Source organism: Haliotis asinina, chromosome 10 (assembly GCF_037392515.1).
Source record: "Haliotis asinina isolate JCU_RB_2024 chromosome 10, JCU_Hal_asi_v2, whole genome shotgun sequence".
Lineage (NCBI taxonomy): Eukaryota > Metazoa > Mollusca > Gastropoda > Lepetellida > Haliotidae > Haliotis > Haliotis asinina.
In genome coordinates this window covers 12,823,337-12,842,124 of record NC_090289.1, presented here as the reverse complement: position 1 = coordinate 12,842,124, position 18,788 = coordinate 12,823,337, and the positions used below count along the sequence as shown (strand labels likewise).

The 18,788-nt window shown below is 40.2% G+C and overlaps 1 protein-coding gene across 1 annotated transcript in view; it reads right to left on the bottom strand.

Moving 5' to 3' along the window:
- Positions 1 to 18,412, bottom strand: part of LOC137298068 (integrator complex subunit 9-like) — a 37,644-nt gene extending 19,232 nt beyond the window's left edge. Inside the window, exons 1-18 of the mRNA XM_067830120.1 lie at positions 18,318 to 18,412; positions 18,028 to 18,155; positions 16,877 to 16,946; positions 15,792 to 15,860; positions 15,037 to 15,176; positions 14,364 to 14,450; positions 12,750 to 12,870; positions 12,291 to 12,380; positions 11,715 to 11,759; positions 10,097 to 10,208; positions 7,689 to 7,869; positions 6,894 to 6,954; positions 6,744 to 6,786; positions 6,384 to 6,512; positions 5,818 to 5,873; positions 5,546 to 5,695; positions 2,424 to 2,510; positions 357 to 455 (exon numbers count right to left, since the gene is read on the bottom strand). Of these exons, the coding sequence (XP_067686221.1) occupies positions 357 to 455; positions 2,424 to 2,510; positions 5,546 to 5,695; positions 5,818 to 5,873; positions 6,384 to 6,512; positions 6,744 to 6,786; positions 6,894 to 6,954; positions 7,689 to 7,869; positions 10,097 to 10,208; positions 11,715 to 11,759; positions 12,291 to 12,380; positions 12,750 to 12,870; positions 14,364 to 14,450; positions 15,037 to 15,176; positions 15,792 to 15,860; positions 16,877 to 16,946; positions 18,028 to 18,155; positions 18,318 to 18,326 (1,677 nt within the window). The 5' untranslated portion in view covers positions 18,327 to 18,412. The remainder of the gene's footprint in view (positions 1 to 356; positions 456 to 2,423; positions 2,511 to 5,545; positions 5,696 to 5,817; positions 5,874 to 6,383; positions 6,513 to 6,743; positions 6,787 to 6,893; positions 6,955 to 7,688; positions 7,870 to 10,096; positions 10,209 to 11,714; positions 11,760 to 12,290; positions 12,381 to 12,749; positions 12,871 to 14,363; positions 14,451 to 15,036; positions 15,177 to 15,791; positions 15,861 to 16,876; positions 16,947 to 18,027; positions 18,156 to 18,317) is intronic.
- Positions 18,413 to 18,788: the final 376 nt, after the last annotated feature.

The window sequence follows — 18,788 nt, the reverse complement described above, 5'->3', positions numbered from 1 at the left end:
CTTACACTTCACTTATTGTCATGCATTAAATTCAGACAAATATTTTCTGTATGTCAATATTTCATTGCAAAACAGCATTTTACAAAGGCCAACAGCATTTTACACAGGTCCAAAATCATTCTTCTCAGGCCCAAAAGCATTTTACATGGACCGAACAGCATTTTACACAGGTCGAAAATAATTTTAATCAGGCCAAACAGCATTTTACACAGGCCCAACGGCATTTTACACAGGCCTTACAGCAAGATGGCTGTGCACAGCAAATTCTAATACAATAGAGTATCACTGTGGTAGTTTAATTGTTTTTGTAATAGTAAATACCTTAGTCTGATTTTCCAAATGGAATGGATACTGACCTTCAAAACGTAGTTGTTGTCACGAACCTCCAAGGAGCCTGTTACCATGGATACAGCAGTGCCTGGTTTGACTTCGATTGGTTCCAATGTTTCAGCCAACTAAAACACAAGGAAGGCAACTTATAAAGAGAACAATTGTGCAAGGTTTGAAGGTGTCAACAATCTGTCATGTAGTGGCCAAAAAGGACACAGCTCCAGATAAGGCACGTATTTGTGTTTTTTACTCAATGAAAATCACATTTACTCAATTATTTACAAATCTGGGAATACAAAAAACGCATAAGAATCACTGAAAACCAACTAGATCTATAACACCTATGTACCTGCGTACATTGCTCATTTAACTAAATTGGCTTGCATATGATTCGTCATGGCACCAAACATTTACAACAGCATTTGTTAATGGTAGGTCGTGCCTATATAGACATATACTATTCAAGCCATAACCAGGTTTTACTCTAATAGTCACATGACTTCCATGTTGAGTATTTAGTAATGACTGCCCAAAAACTTTTAGTCTATTGAGATGCATATATATTTATATACTCTGTGTAAAAGTACTCAATTTCTTTTAATTAGTGGTGTATACAGCATGCTGGTAATTCCTGAAAAAATGCAATTACTCATACATAAACAGACATGGGAGTAAATACCCAATTGCTTGAAAAATTATCTGGAGCTATGTAAACATACTTTGGACCAGCGCAGAAAACATGTTTACGATAAGTAGGGGGGACATGGCAATGAGCAAACCCATTTTGGTTGTCAAAGGTACAGCTGATGGTGACTAGTGCATGAATTGATTCCCCGTGTAGCTGCACACACCTTGTTCACAAGACACTCACATAGTTGGTGCAGCACTTGATCGTGGACAACCTTGGGCCCCTTTGCTCATACATGTTAATACAAGTCAACTGTCAAGTTCTAGTACAAGTCAACTGTCAGGTTCTAATACAAGGCAACTGTCAGGTTCTATTACGAGTCAAACAGATCTACTAGTCAACTGTCAGCTTGGTGCTCAACTTTTCCTTGTTTGCTAATAGGTCTGTTTGTTTTCTTGCTGAATACCTCGCTAAGCAGTACTGCAACTATATGGTGACTAGTGCATGAATTGATTCCCCGTGTAGCTGCACACACCTTGTTCACAAGACACTCACATAGTTGGTGCAGCACATGATCGTGGACAACCTTGGGCCCCTTTGCTCACACATGTTAATACGAGTCAACTGTCAAGTTCAAGTACAAGTCAACTGTCAGGTTCTAATACAAGGCAAAATCACGATTCAACTGTCCGGTTCCAGCACGAGTCAACTGTCAGCTTGGTGCTCAACTTTTCCTTGTTTGCTAGTAGATCTGTTTGTTTTCTTGCTGAATACCTCACTAAGCAGTACTGCAACTATATGACGGAAGACACAAAACCAAAAGTTTGACTAGACAATTAACTGACTGTGATTATAAACATCGACCTATGCACAGGAAATGATGACAAGCATCAACCAAGCTTGAACACCCCATCCATTGAGCCACCTCCTACAATAGCCATAGGTTGCTAGGAACATGTTCGCCATTCAGGATAATACTAGCAGTTCAGATCTGGTTATCAAAGGTGTCTCACGTCAGATATTAAAAATGTGGAGAAATTCAAGTTTACCAAGTTCACAAGTGTTAGGTAATGGAGGTCTATCAGTATACAGTATAACACAAAACAAGTGTACGGTAAAACATGAAAATAGGTGTACAGTAAAATATGAAAATAAATGTACAGTAAAATATGAAAATAAGTGTAGAGTAAAATATGAATATAACTGTACAATAAAACATGAAAATAAATTTACAGTAAAAGCATAAAATAAGTGTACGATAAAACAGGAAAAGAAGTGTACAACATAACATGAAAATAAATGTACGGTAAAACAGGAAAATAAGTGTACAGTAAAACACAAAAATATGTGTACAGTTAAACATGAAAATAAGTGTATGGTAAAACATGAAACATGAAAATAAGAGTACAGTAAAACATGAAAATAAGTGTACAGTATAGCAGGTTTACAAGTGTACAACACCTACCTCTGGGTGGATGTGAACATTCTCATACTGCCTCTTGATGGGCAATGACAGGATCTCCCCTCGCTTGTATGTCAGGGGTGCTGGTTCCTGAAAGCAGGTATTCATAATTACACTCCTTCCATGTTAAGTGTATGTTTACTGTTATTATCAAGGTTACACATAGTCCAATATATACTGAGTCAAAAAAGAAACTTCACAAAATGAAATTTTTATAAATAATGAATAATTTTTCTCTGATGATACATCTATGTATCCGAAATGGGATCCCTATCTTTCGACTCAAGAAAAACTTTTGCAAAACCCACTCAAACCCATTCATTCATCGTGCTAATGACGCTAGTGCCAACAGATTTGGTTGCGGAAGTTGAATGGTGTGGGGTGCTTTCTGTGGGAACAACCGCTCCCGACTTCTGGTCATCTGTGGAAACCTCACAACTGCTGCTTACCGCAGGGTGTTCAGCCCTGAACTCCTTCCTTTCATAGCGGCTCATGGCCCAGGTCTACAGTTCCAGCATAATAATGCTCGGACGCATACCACGATGTTGACATGAAATTTACTTCAAAACGCTGGAATCAACATCATGGACTGGTCATTGTGGTCCCCTGACCTTAATCCAATAGAGCATGTTTGGGATGCACTTGAGACAAGGCTTCGTGGTCCTAGGAACCAACCAACCTAGAATCCCCAACCATGAGTTAACAAGCATCAGGCAGCTGATGAGGAGACAGTATTTGGGAGTGGTGAATGCACGGGGCAGCCATACACAATACTGAACTGAGAAATTTTGAATTTATATTCTTGTGACTTGACATGCTGTATACCCATGTTTTGAAAGGGCGGTGTAGCCTAATGGAACTGATTGTGGCACTGTCAGTGTATCAAGTACATCACACAGATCTCAGCAATGAAATAATAACAATTTAACCATCTTACCATCTCTTGTTCTTTTATAGTGCCCTGAAGAAAGAATGTGAAGTTTCTTTTTTGACTTAGTATAGCTAGTCAGCTATATCTTTGGTTGCTTCAAGGTGAGCAGATATTTTTAAAGCTGCAGTCAGCAATATACTAGCCATATCAATCACTGTGTTACACCACAGGCTGTTAATTCTTGAGTTCACTAAGTAATTCAACATTACGAATATGTTTTCCAATACATCAGTTCTTATGTAAACACTGCCTTTTAACAGTATGTAATATTTTGCAAAATCTAATTAAGAACAGCTGCCTGAAGTAAGTGGCTATGTTTACACTGGTGAGTGTAAACATTTGAAACAAAGTATATGAAGACTTCTGGCCACAGTTGTTCAATGACCTGCAACCAATACACACTACAACTTCTGCTTCTTCCAAACGTCTTCACGTGAAGGCATGGGCTGTGGAGATGATCAAACACCACCAAACGTCTTCACGCGAAGGCATGGGCTGTGGAGATGATCAAACACCATCAATCGTCTTCATGTGAAGGCATGGGCTGTGGAGATGATCAGACACCACCAAACGTGTTCATGTGAAGGCATGGGCTGTGGAGATGATCAAACACCACCAAACGTCTTCACGTGAAGGCATGGGCTGTGGAGATGATCAGACACCACCAAACGTCTTCATGTGAAGGCATGGGCTGTGGAGATGATCAGACACCACCAAACGTGTTCATGTGAAGGCATGGGCTGTGGAGATGATCAAACACCACCAAACGTCTTCACGTGAAGGCATGGGCTGTGGAGATGATCAAACACCACCAAACGTCTTCATGTGAAGGCATGGGCTGTGGAGATGATCAGACACCACCAAACGTGTTCATGTGAAGGCATGGGCTGTGGAGATGATCAAACACCACCAAACGTCTTCACGTGAAGGCATGGGCTGTGGAGATGATCAAACACCACCAAACGTGTTCATGTGAAGGCATGGGCTGTGGAGATGATCAAACACCACCAAACGTCTTCATGTGAAGGCATGGGCTGTGGAGATGATCAGACACCACCAAATGCAGCTGAATACACAAACATGTGTAACACATTCACCTTACACTGTCCGACCATTGCAGGTCGCTTCCGTGGTGGAGTGGTTAGAGCATCCGCCTGAAGGGCAGAAGGTCACGTCATCCCAAGAGACATTAACTTTTGGTGCTTGTTTGTCCCTGCCTGGCGCTCAGCATTATGGGTACAACACTTTCAATAAAGGACTCACAGGTAAGATCTGTCATATCTAGGTAACAACTGTCATATTCCAGTGAGTCAGTCATTTCCAAGTGTGGTCTATTTTACTCATGACATAGTTAGGTCTGTCATAGCTATGATATGGTGAGGTCTGTTATACCCATGATATGGTGAAGTCCATCATATCATATGCAGAGGTCTGGTGATATATGGTGTGGTCACCACGATGAGATGTCATACCCATGATATGGTGACGTCATCAAAGTGAGATGTCATACCCATGATATGGTGAGGTCACCAAGGTGAGATGTCATAACCATGACATGGTGAGGTCACCAAGATGAGATGTCATAACCATGACATGGTGAGGTCACCAAAGTGACATGTTACACTCATAATATGGTAAGCTCACCAAGGTGAGATGCCATACCCATGATATGGTGAGGTCACCAAGGTGAGATGCCATACCCATGATATGGTGAGGTTACCAAGGTGAGATGCCATACCCATGATATGGTGAGGTCACCAAAGTGAGATGTCATACCCATGATATGGTGAGGTCACCAAGGTGAGATGTCATACACATGATATGGTGAGGTCACCAAGATGAGATGTCATAACCATGACATGGTGAGGTCACCAAAGTGACATGTTACACTCATAATATGGTAAGCTCACCAAGGTGAGATGCCATACCCATGATATGGTGAGGTCACCAAGGTGAGATGCCATACCCATGATATGGTGAGGTTACCAAGGTGAGATGCCATACCCATGATATGGTGAGGTCACCAAAGTGAGATGTCATACCAATGATATGGTGAAGTCACCAATGTGAGATGACATACTCATGATATAGTGAGGTCACCATGGTGAGATGTTATACCCATGATATGGTGAGCTCACCAAGGTGAGATGTCAGACCCATGATATGGTGAGGTCACCAAGATGAGATGTCATACCCATGATATGGTGAGGTCTGTCCTCTGTGGAGCAAGCAGTGGAGGTGAGGTGTAAGTTTCTGCCACTACAAGGTGAAGCGGGCGCAGATCTTTGATGAGCTTGTTGGCCTGGGCAAAGCTGAGACTGGTATCTATGGGACAGTAACACACCTGCAACAAAAAGCTGGTTATATCAACAAGAAAACTCCCAGGTTGTCGTCCACCAACTCACTCGAAATAAATTTTTGCAAGACTGAGATTGACAACCATTCAAAACAAAACAATCTGCCTACCCTCATCGCTAAGGGCTGGAATGGTCCAAGTGCTTCTAAATATGGAAAGTCAGGCTCTGAAATTGGAAGCAGATATCAATATGAATTTAGACATGTCTAAAATTTGAAGTAGAAAGTGAATAAGCCACAAGTTATGCAGGTCCGATTCTAAAAGAGGCCATACAACTCAGTGGTTGCCCTGACCTGTAAATATGAAGCAAGATATTCAGATCCGATTCTACAAGAGGTCCTACAATAACTCAATAGTTGTCCTGACCCGTGAATGAGACACAAGTTATTCAGGTCCTATTCTCTAAGAGGTCTTACAATGACTCAATAGTTACCCTGACCTGTGAATATGACACAAGATATTCAGGTCCCATTCTCTAAGAGGCCCTACAATAACTCAATAGTTGCCCTGACGAGTGAATATGGCACAACATATTCAGGTCCCATTCTCTAAGAGGTCCTACAATAACTCAATAGTTGCCCTGACCAGTGAATATGGCACAACATATTCTGGTCCTCTTCTACAAGAGGCCCTACAAAAGCTCATTGGCCCAACAATAACAAGTGGTTATCCTGACCTGTAAATATGACAGTGTTGCTGGCAGACTTGCCCCACAGTTCTATGAAGTGGACAGCATCCCCCAGCCTCAGGGAGGGGTGACCAGCAAACATCACACATGGTGTCTTGAAGTCTGTGCCAAGACCATCTGTAACACAATGTTGTATAAGGCGTGTAACGATGATATACCCTGTATGTCAGGGACAAAAAATTAAGGGGGTCCAGCAGACCTTGAGATTTGTTCATATTGTATTTGAATTATAAGACCCCTAACAAAACCTGGAACGCAATATTGAATTAAGTATCCATGATGAAATTTCCTCTAAATTTCAGTGTTTAAAATTCATGGTACTTGGGGACAGATGTAATATCAATTTACCATGGACACTCTTGAAGTTCTTCAATCTTCCTAAGCTGACAAGCTGAAACATGACAAAAATATATAGTTTATACGTACGTATGTATAATTATCAACTTATTTAGCAAAGTATTTTGTTCAAGTGTGAGAAAAATAACAGTCTGCATTTACCTCTGCATGTGGGAAGGGGGGTTCAGGTAGATACACTTTCGACTGCTTGGATTGGGACAACCTGAAAACATACATGAAACTCATAATACAAATCTTCATAAATAAAGCTACATAAATCAGAATATTTGTTATATAACCATAATATCAAACACAAAACAATGCAAATTCCCCATCTCATATATAATGCACAACTCCAAACATTGCTTCTCTGCACTTAGAATTACCTCCCTTTGAACACTCATTCATGCTAAAAACTTTCACAATGGCAGAGGCAGAGTCGGTCTTACATTTGTCGCATGTGGACATGAATATTTATAGCGCTGGTGTTTCAATTTATTCAAATAATCACAACACATTTCAGCATGTTGCAACCTGATGGAACAAATGGTAACCTAGCAACTTCTTAGTTGTCTGGTAATACAGCTAACAGTCAACGAAAAACTGAACGTAGCCTTCCAAAGGATTCCTTGTCCTTTTACGACACTGAGCTACAAACATCTCCCATTTAGAGTCATAAAGCACCCGAGGTGAATTACAAGGTGTTTGACTTTAAAGAAGAAAACTGTTGACCTGTGTCTTTTGTGGAAGGCACAGTCAATGCCATTCGAACTGGACTTGAGTGAGTTTACTTTTATGCTGCATTTGCAACAAACAGCTATGCCAACGTGAGGAATCATACGACTGGGTCGTCGGTATGATGAACATATGTTTTAACCACTAGGATACCCCACCACCCGAAACTGGAGGTGTCTGTATGGAGTGGATTAGTGGAGTATGCCTGTATTGGAGACTTACCATTCTGCAAATATGTTGGAGTATGCCAGAGTGCTGTCAGAGACTGGAGACAAGAAGTAGAGGGGGACATGGGCGAGGCCACATTGGTCCATGTGACCTGACAGACACTCAAACAGGTCATAGGTCACGCCTGAAGGGTAGCATGGGACAAGTACATTACCTCCATTCTTTATGGTCACAGCTGAAAAAATATCACAGAATTGTTGAATATCAACATGAGAAACTAAAAAAGATACTCTTCCAGGGATGCAACTTAACTTAAGTTGATTTACAAGCATACACTGACATACTTCTTCAGTTTGTTAAGAGCAGTACATGTGTTACAGTATTCTGAAACACCCAGGGGAAATAACCCTGAGTAACAAACCTTGTATATCTGAATATCTCGGTTTCCAAACATTCTTCACAAGAAACGAGTTTTTCTAGTGACAATTTAATCGTATTACCGAATGTCTGGTTTCCGTACCCGAACAATCAATTTTGCCTACGAAAAATCAAAATGTGTACAAATTTGCCATGCATATCTGAAAAAGCTGACGTCGGCAAGATGTCGGATGTGTACCACTTACTAACAGTCATCACTGCTTTTACCTTTGTTGTTGGCGAGATATCAAAGCACGAAGTCTATCATGTCTACCGCTTGCCAGTTCATTGTGTGTCTAGCTAGCTAATTTATTGTTCATTGAAGACATGTATTTATCACCGGGCATGTAGGTTAATTAGAGAAGAAACAATTAAAGTTTGACACTGAGTTTACACCGAGTCGAATTAGATAGATAGATGGACTGGATATTTATATAGTGCACATATCCACGCACTAGTGCATGCTCAAGGCGCTGATATTTTTCCCTAGATCACCGGATGTCAATCTCAACAGCACATCGCATTTCAATCTCAACTCCCTGGGGAGTATACAACTCTTGCTGCCACTAGGCGCACCGAGTTTTATTGTGGCTCTCTCATCCTAACAAGGTACCCAATTGACAGCTGGGTGGACTGGGACACATAGTCACAGCACTTTGTCCAAGTTTACTGCACGTTGCTGTACCTGCAACTAGGTGTATGCACGTGTTCATGTGGCCACCATCTGGTCATATACCAACGGATTTGTGGGTTCTTTTAAGTGCACAGGGTTGTGTACTGTACACTAAGGGTTCTGACAACACTGAAAGAGTCTGCACACAAAGTTGACTCCAAGGTTTTTACACCCGGTCACAGGTGGGCTCGATCCCGAAACCTCAACCCCGCTGGATCACTAGCCTGGCGCCTTAGCCAGCTTGCCCAACATGCCCGAATTGTTGATTGGTTAAGCATAAATAATAACGGCAGATCTCTTCCGTGATTGGCTGCTTTTTTTTTTTTTACCTACAGATAAGATCACGTAGAAGGCGGGTGTTATTGCTTATTGACAATGCAGCGAGTCACAAGTGCAAGAATCTTAAACTGACGAAAGTTACTGTCCATTTAATGCCACCGAACACAACCACACACATCCAACCCATGGATGCAGGAATCATACAGACTTTTAAGGCACATTATAGGAAACAAGTGAATTTGCGGCAAGCATTACGGATGGTCAAGTTGGCATGGGAAGCAGTCTCCTTAAAGACAAATTACAAATCATTACAGACACGTAACATAATCCCAGATGTTAAGTTGACTAAAGAATGTTCATGTGTACAACGTAGTTATGCTTCAATGTTGTTTTGTTTCACGTGTAGCTGACTAGGTCCTGATTCAGACATCCGAATGATTCATATATCCGAACAATTCAATAAAAAAACAAAGTGTTTGGCTAAACAAGGTCTGACTGTGTTCTAAATTCAGAAAGTGGCTAATAATCCTGAAAATGGCCATTGTCAAAGTTCTCTTTCCCAATCTCTGCCTCATGCGTCAGTTTACATTCTATATATGACAAGTGTATTTGTTTGCAAGCTGTTCACCTTGAAGTTTCAATTATTGAAAGTATTTGAAGTTGAATGGGATAGTAAGTCTTTTCTTGCCAACAGTGAGTGCATATGATCCCAATATGTTAAATATAGGCCAAAATACAGTCAAGTCTTGTTCATCTGACATTGTCTGCTGCACTGCAAATTGTTGGATTAACGAGAATGTTGGACTAAGTAAATGAGACTAAATTATGTTTATTCAATTTGTTACCAACAAAAGCGTTGGATAAAGCTGATTGTCAGATATGGAGGTTGGATTAATGACATTGTTCATCCGACATTGTCTGCTGCACAGCAAACTGTTGGATTAACGAGAATGTTGGACTAATTAAAAGACACTAAATTATGTGTAGGTTGGTTGGAGGTTGGATTAACAAGACGACTGTATTGTATCTTTAATAAGGAAGGCTTCCTTCACAACCAGCTGCTGTCATGCGGATAGTCACTATGGAGATTTACCTGCATTGACACAGAACTCCCCTATCATCGGGTCGGGGTTGGCCAGAGGGGTCTGAGTCAGGCAACTAAGGATGAGGATGTCGCTGTTCCGTAATGGCGCTTGCTCCATGGGCTGCAAACATTGGGAAACACGTCTAAGTCTACAAATGGTTTTGAGAGTAATGCTTGATGCAGGTATTGACACATTGTTGAAAGGAAACAACAATCCAAATCTTACCTGTGTAGTCCGCAGTTGTCAATACTCATCAGAGATTCAGTAAACTGGGCTATGAAGTGAGTATGATCTTATGCCATTTTTAGCAATATCACAGCAATATCATGGCAAGTGACACCAGAAATGATCTTCACATGCACCCATACATGTTTATATTTGAACCCTGGTCTTCGGCATGGCAAGCAAACACTTTAACCACTATAACACTGCACCTCTGGCTTCTGAATCAGCCATGAAGACCTTGTGGGGGAATCACCTTGCATTTGACTGGATAACGCCTTCTTCAGCTTTTGTTTAGATAAATTTGTCTGCATGTGTAAATGTCAACAATTTTTAAAAATGTGTATGTGTTAGTTTAGCAGCAATGATGATAAGTTCATGTATTAAAAAGCGCCACAACCATTATTGTTTAGACGGAAATTGCAAAAAATACAGCTGTTCCTTTCTTTCGTGTTTTATTGTCTACACCAGTGGGTATTATTTATTACCTGTATACTTACTGGCTGAACCACACAGAATATGTGACAAACACATTGCAAAATACTCAAATATCATTCATTCCTGCCTCTGAGGTTCTCAGAGATACATTACAATGAGTGGTTTGCATTTTGCATCTCTATGTCTTTGATAATTATTTCATGTTTGATTCAGTTATAAATCCCGGTCAGATGCAGTAATGAATAACATGCTACTAATTATGCACATGGCAGCACAGCAAACGATATCAGTCAAGATGGGAAAAATCGTGTACGTATTAACCAATAACATGTTCCTTCATTAATTGCTGTTATCTTGCAGAAACCATTTGTCAGAAGCTGATACATCCATATGATCTGGGCATGAAGTGCATGTCAAAATACACTGAGACCCTGGTTATCTGTTTTGGCATCGTCTGGATAACCATGATAACTGAATTTCCAGATAGCTGGATATCTGTCATCCAGGCTTTGGTGCTGAAACAGTAACGAGGTTACAGCAGTAGTTTTAATTGGTCATTACATTTGTAGTCCAGATTAGCAGACCTTGTCTCATGTTAAAACACGTGGGACACTCGCACTTCACCTCACATGATCTGCGGAAGATCAGACCTTCGTGCAGACAAGTGAGTTAATTTTGTGATGATTTAGTCTGTTCATCTGTAAAATTTGCTGTCTGGAAATGAATCTCTGTTATAGACAGTCATTTATATAATGTAACAGACTGCTTTTTATATGAGAATTGACAGGAAGGCGAGGTTCCCAGATATTTGGGGTCCGGGTATCTGGGATCTCACTGTATCATACTTTAGGCAAATGATCTGCGGTAATGCATGAATTGGTAGTTAAGATTTATCCAGGATAAGACTGATGCTTTACATTAGAGTCCATCAGTGAATATGTACATGTATGAGACAGATAGACCTACCTTTGGATGAGTGGTCAGTGTTGATGAACCAGACACATAGCACACCTGCAACATAGGTAGAGGAGTGAGTGAGTGAGTGAGTGAGTGAGTGAGTGAGTGAGTGAGTGAGTGAGTGAGTGAGTGAGTGAGTGAGTGAGTGAGTGAGTGAGTGAGTGAGTGAGTGAGTGAGTGAGTGAGTGAGTGAGTGATGTCACATTAAAATGAGGCTGATCAGAACAATACATTCCAAAGCTGGGCGATCGTAATCAAAGTTTAGACTACTTCATTATGAACCACTGGCTCACTTGGGATTACTGAAGAACATCCTTATGGGCCTAGATTTTCAAAACTCTCTTAGCGCTAAGATAGTCGTAAGTTAATGTTAACATATGGCACTTACGACTATCTTAGTGCTAAGAGAGCTTAGAAAACCTAGGCCCTGGATACTTGCGACTGCTAGACAGTGAAGCCAAACGAACAGAAATGCTGGTATTAAAACCAAGGAGAGTCAAAAATACTATTATGGAACTTTATGTTTTATAAACAACACATTAAGTTGGAGTAAATGTATTTATGGCAATGTAATGTTGTGGTTACCTTCTCATGAGCTGACTGAATGACCCAGTTACAGCTGCCAAGACTGTACCCCGAGCTGGAGGGCATGACCATCATCAAGCCAAATATATCCTGCAGCAGAATACACACATCAGTTGCACCAGCAATACGCAAACAAGCCATTTCTGGCAACAGTTTACACTGAGTATGCTTTTACACCATTGAACCTACATGGGGTATTGAACCTGGGTCTTCAACGTGACAAGCAGATGCTCTAAACCGCTAGGCTACCCCACTGAACCTTTTCATGAACAGAAGTGTACACACATTTACTTGTATATGTACATTCATATGCACATGGAAAGATATATGATCAAATGATATGTCATTACAATTTACACTGAGATAACTCTTTTCAGACTGAGTTTTCTAGAAGAACAAACTGCATAGGTGTTCATGATCAGGATGTTGCTTAAACAAAACCATTTTTGGGGTACTCACTGTTTTCTGGTTAAAACCGACAATCTGCACCCGTGACAGACTGGACTCAACATCCTGCAGGGTGTAGCACTGTTTCCATACACTTGGTTTGACAGCCTCCTTCAGTGGGGGAGGCAAGTTCCTGTAAACAGCACAAGATTACCTCACATTCATCTTTAAAAAGATCACATTCACCATAACACAAATAAATCTTGACCTCACACCTCACAGATATATCTTGACCTCACACCTCACGTTCACAATAACGCATATAAATCATGACCTCACACCTCACATTCATCATTACACAGATATATCATGACCTCACACCTCACAGATATATCTTGACCTCACACCTCACATTCACCATAACACAGATCTATCTTGACGTCACATCTCACATTCATCATAACACAGATAAATCTTGACCTCACACCTCACGTTCATCATAACACAGATATATCTTGACCTCACACCTCACATTCACCATAACACAGATATATCTTGACATCACACCTCACATTCACAATAACACAAATAAATCTTGACCTCACCTCACATTCACCATAACACATATAAATCTTGACTTCACACCTCACATTCATCATAACACAGATAAATCTTCACCTCACACCTCACATTCACCATAACACAGATATATCTTCACCTCACACCTCACATTCATCATAACACAAATATATCTTCACCTCACACCTCACATTCATCATAACACAGATAAATCTTGACCTCACACCTCACGTTCATCATAACACAGATAAATCTTGACCTCACACCTCACATTCATCATAACACAGATATATCTTCACCTCACACCTCACATTCACCATAACACAGATAAATCTTGACCTCACACCTCACATTCACCATATCACAGATATATCTTCACCTCACACCTCACATTCATCATAACACAGATCAATCTTGACCTCACACCTCACATTCATCATAACACAGATATATCTTCACCTCACACCTCACATTCACCATAACACAGATAAATCTTGACCTCACACCTCACATTCATCATAACACAGATATGTCTTGACCTCACACCTCACATTCACCATAACACATATAAATCTTGACCTCACACATCATATTCACCATAATACATATATATCTTGACCTCACACCTCACATTCACAATAACACATATATCTTGACCTCACACCTCACATTCACCATAACACAGATATATCTTGACATCACACCTCACATTCACAATAACACAAATAAATCTTGACCTCACCTCACATTCACCATAACACATATAAATCTTGACTTCACACCTCACATTCATCATAACACAGATAAATCTTCACCTCACACCTCACATTCACCATAACACAGATAAATCTTCACCTCACACCTCACATTCATCATAACACAGATTAATCTTGACCTCACACCTCACATTCATCATAACACAGATATATCTTCACCTCACACCTCACATTCATCATAACACAGGTAAATCTTGACCTCACGTGCACATTCACCTTTACACACTCCACTCTGACCATTCACCTTTACACACTCCACTCTGACTAAGCAGGACTGATTTCATACCAATCTGTACCAATCGCTACAGTTAATGGATAACAAGATACCTACTTGAGTATTTCCTGTTGTTTCCAGCGAGTGGCTATGTGAGCTCTGGGGTTCCTCTCCACATACGTCAGCAACTCCTCCATATACTGCCTGCAACATCATAGCAACATAAGACAATGGCTGAGCATCACTGACACAAAACATGTGTGACTGCATGCTGCCATGTATGGTTACATCCCTTTGCCTTACTAGCATCCGCTTAATGACGTCAACCATTTGCTTGTCAACGTAACTATAGGGAAACTGACGCTTTCTCCCTATATCAGTTTCAAATGCAGTCATCAAGATGAATGTCTGTTAGAGTATTCACCTGCAGTATCAGTTCCTTGTATTACCCCTCTTTCTCAGTTTCTGTCTCTTGCTTTCCCAGCCTTCTGTAATCTATTGCTATGGTAACTGGCCAACCATACCTTTTTGCGTGCAGCATGGGTTCTATCCAGTAAACAATCCTAACCCCTGAACACTTTGGACTCTGTAACCATGGAAACTGCACCCTCTCTTCTTTCCTATCTGCACTGTGGGTTCTGTGCAAAGCACTACCTCCGAAACAATGTGTATTCAGCAACCATGGCAACTGCATCTACTCTACTTTCCAATCTGCAATGTGGGTTTGGTGCATTATATGACCCTCAAAAATAATTGCATTCTGTAACCATGGCAACTGCATCTATTCTACCTTCCTATTTGCAATGTGGGTTCTGTGCAGTAAACGACTCCCCGGAATCCTGTGTATTCTGTGATGTAGGGGAGAGCCAACATACATGAGTAGTTGGAGATAAGGATGGCATCAATCTGGCTGAGATCCACCATATTCACCTGCAAATAACAATATGTTTGAATGTAAAAGTTTAAAGACATTTACCTTTTTAATATATTATTCGACAAAACAGGTCTTTAAATGGCATTTAGATGTGAAACAGATGAGGAAGTGAGTTATCGATGCCAACTTCTTTATTGAGAGGAACACCCAAACTCAACTGATACTATCCAATTACTAGCAAATGGCAACATTGTCCAAAAATGAACGTGTTTGGTTTTATGACATTTTCAGCGATATTCCATCAATATTACTATGGGGAACACCAGAAATGAACTGCGCACAGCATACCAGTGAGGGGAACCTAACCTGGGTCTTCAGCATGACAAACGAAATCTGCAAATCTGAAGGTGAGACAGCAATTTGAACAGTCTCAAATAGATAGTATTTCATCATACAACAGAGGGTGGTGGGATAACCCAGTGGCTAAAGTATTCACTTGTCACGCCAATTTGGTTTACCACAAGGGCGCAATGTGTGAAGCTCATTTCTGGTGTCCCCACTCTGATATTCCTGGAATACTGCTAAAAACTGTGTAAAACCATTATCTGTCACTCATTCATCAGATACAAGTCCCAGCAAGGGGTGCTTCAAGATAATCAGTGCCAACTCACCTCTGGTGTGAGAAACTGTGGAGTTCCATCCACAAACACACGACCACCGCACTCTTTTAACTCCTGACACTAGACAACAGAAACCAACAGTGAGTGTTTCCTGCAATCTGATTGGTTACACCCTTGTCAAATAGTGTTCAACAAACCTGAAAATACTGGCCTAATATGTTGGCAGTCTAAGCAAACTTAGTCTCAGTGTATTTTCTTACACTCCACCACTGAGTCTAACAAAACCTAGTAGAAGGTCGCGTCAGGTAACCTTTCAGCAACCAATAACCATCCAATCACACGCGAGATGGTTAAATAGATTTAACCAATCAGACAACGGCTACTATTTAGGGATCGAAGGGACTTTCAAAATATTCAGGTCACTGACACAGATCTCTCCACAAATAGATCCGCACATAACACAGTTATGTGACCTGCAGTATATACGCTTTGGGGTTTCTGTTGACATGGTTACCATTAGCTAATATTTCCGCAAGATGACATCCTTGTATATTGCCAAAAACACCATTTTCAGCGACTGTTTACTCACCGTTGTCATGGTTGTATGTAAACTGTGTGCATCACATTGAAGCGAGCGTATGCTAAATAGCATTCGGAATCGTTCGGTTATGAACCTTTTCGAGATAAAAAGTTCAAGAGGTATGTACCAATGTGCACTTTCGCGATTTGGTTTCGCGAGTTGTGTTCTGATTGGACTATCCCAGAGGTTACCTGATGCGACCTCCCATAAAGTTTTGTTAGACTCAGTGGTGGTGTGTAACGAAAAGTACTGAGGATAAGTTTACTTAGACTGCATAACAGCCTTACTGATAACATAGGTTGCATAGTCAGAGATTTTATTTTCTTTTTCATAAACTTTTTGTTTTACAGTTTTACAGCTGGTCACTGAATAACCAAGTATAACATCTGTTGTGAATGAAAGTCTCTGTAGATTTTCACTTCAACCATGAATATAATACCAAAAACTTTATATTTGCTCTTTACCAAATTTATCAGTTCTCAGAAAAATATTGCCAAGACACATTATCTAACATATTGCAGTATACTGGTAGTACAGTGCAGATCTATATACTTACCACATCCTCCCCTAGCTTTGACTTTCTGTCAACACCAGGATTCCATGTCCGAACTTTTGAGATCTGGCAACTGGTAGGGTAGAAGACAAATTAAATGTGTCAAAAAGTCAAAATGATTCAGATCAAGTCATCTATGTCTCTAAACCATCACTGGCAGAGCTTGAGTGAGTGAGGGAAGTGCTCCATAAATCTAATACAGAACTCAAGATACATTTTCTAGCAACTGGGCACTTAATCCCATGTCTGTTTGTGTATGAGTAACTGCATCTTCATGAGGAACAACTAGCACTTTGTATACTCCCACAAGTAAAAAGAATTGGAGTACTTTTACACAGTTTCTTTCATTTATGGTAGCTAGGTGACATCTGTACAGTTCATGATCAATCAAGCTATAACTTCCACAGATCAGCCAATGCATTTATCTAACACTGACCACCCAGTTGTTTGGGGGCTTTTTTTATTTTCTTTGTACGAGCGTACATGTTAAAGTTTACCTCACTTACATGTAATTGATTAATTACATTATTTTAACACCTTATCTTAGTTTCCTATTTTTAATTCAGGGCTGGTTACATGTTCACAGATCCAGCAACATTTTTCAGTTATCAGTCCTGTGGGCTTCCTGGGACTTTAAGAAGTTTCACACTGATAGTAACATGACCTTAATAGCATGAATAACAACTGATAAACTTGTTGATATCAACGAAATAATAAATGAAATAATATTACAAGAATGATATAATAAGTGTTTGGAAAATATTTTCATACAGTTCCTGTTGATCTTTATTCACTGATAAATGACATAGCTTTCACGGGAATATTTGTTTTCAATCATTTGTGTGTGTTATTTACAATTCTTGTTATTCATTCCCCCCGTGATGATCCAGGATAGAGTAGATTTCAGCAACCCACGCTTGCTACAAAAAACGACTATGCTTGTCGTAAGAGGCAGCTAAAAGGATCAGGTGGTCAGACTCACTGACTTGGTTGACACGTCATCAGTTCCCAATTGCAAATACCAGTGCTCATGCTGTTGATCACTGGACTTGTACAGACTCGATTATTTACAGACAACTGCCTTGTAGAGGGAATATTGCTGAGAGTGGGGTAAACCTAAACTCACTAATACTATTATCCATTCCAGTGCTTACCCTGGTATGACTGTTAAAGGGAGGAAATGCTGAATCTGCCCAATGTCCAAGCCACAGTCGAGCATGAGACTTACACCCTTGAAGTACAGCACGAAGCAGGGCTTGCTTGGGTTGCTGCTGAGGCAAGTCTGCAGAAAAATAGACGACATCCTCAAAAACAATTTCAAACTTTTTTCATTGTCAAACTAAATATACTCAAATGCCAATCACGAATAAAACTCCCTTTGTGATATTTAATCCATTTAAACTCGGACTCGTTATTGTCACCATGTCTCAGGAAATCTACTCACCAGCTTCATTCTTGTGACTTATTCGCGATATACAATTTTTGTTTTCTTCTCAGCACGTTTCGCTTTCTGGCATAAATTTAGAGTTAACGCCCTTTGATAAACTCCTTGCAGGGAAGAAAATCCTACCCCGTTTGAAGTTTAGTAAAATGTGCGCTTCATCTTTCAAATGAATATCGCCTTATCGCAAACCACAACATTAGGAGGTCATTTTGAGAGCGGAGAATTATTTTACGTCATGGTTCAAATTCAACCAATGGGAAGAATGTTAAACTTTTAATCTCTCTGTTTTGTTCTGTGACGATTTAATTAAACTGGATATATAGATGTATATATAGATCTACATAGATCTATATATGTTACAGTCGATGTCTACAATCAGGCAATGTAAGATACGATGTGTGCATTGCCTGGTTCACTGAGTCATTGTTTACAATGACTAAAACATTCAGACATTGTGTACATATATAAGTA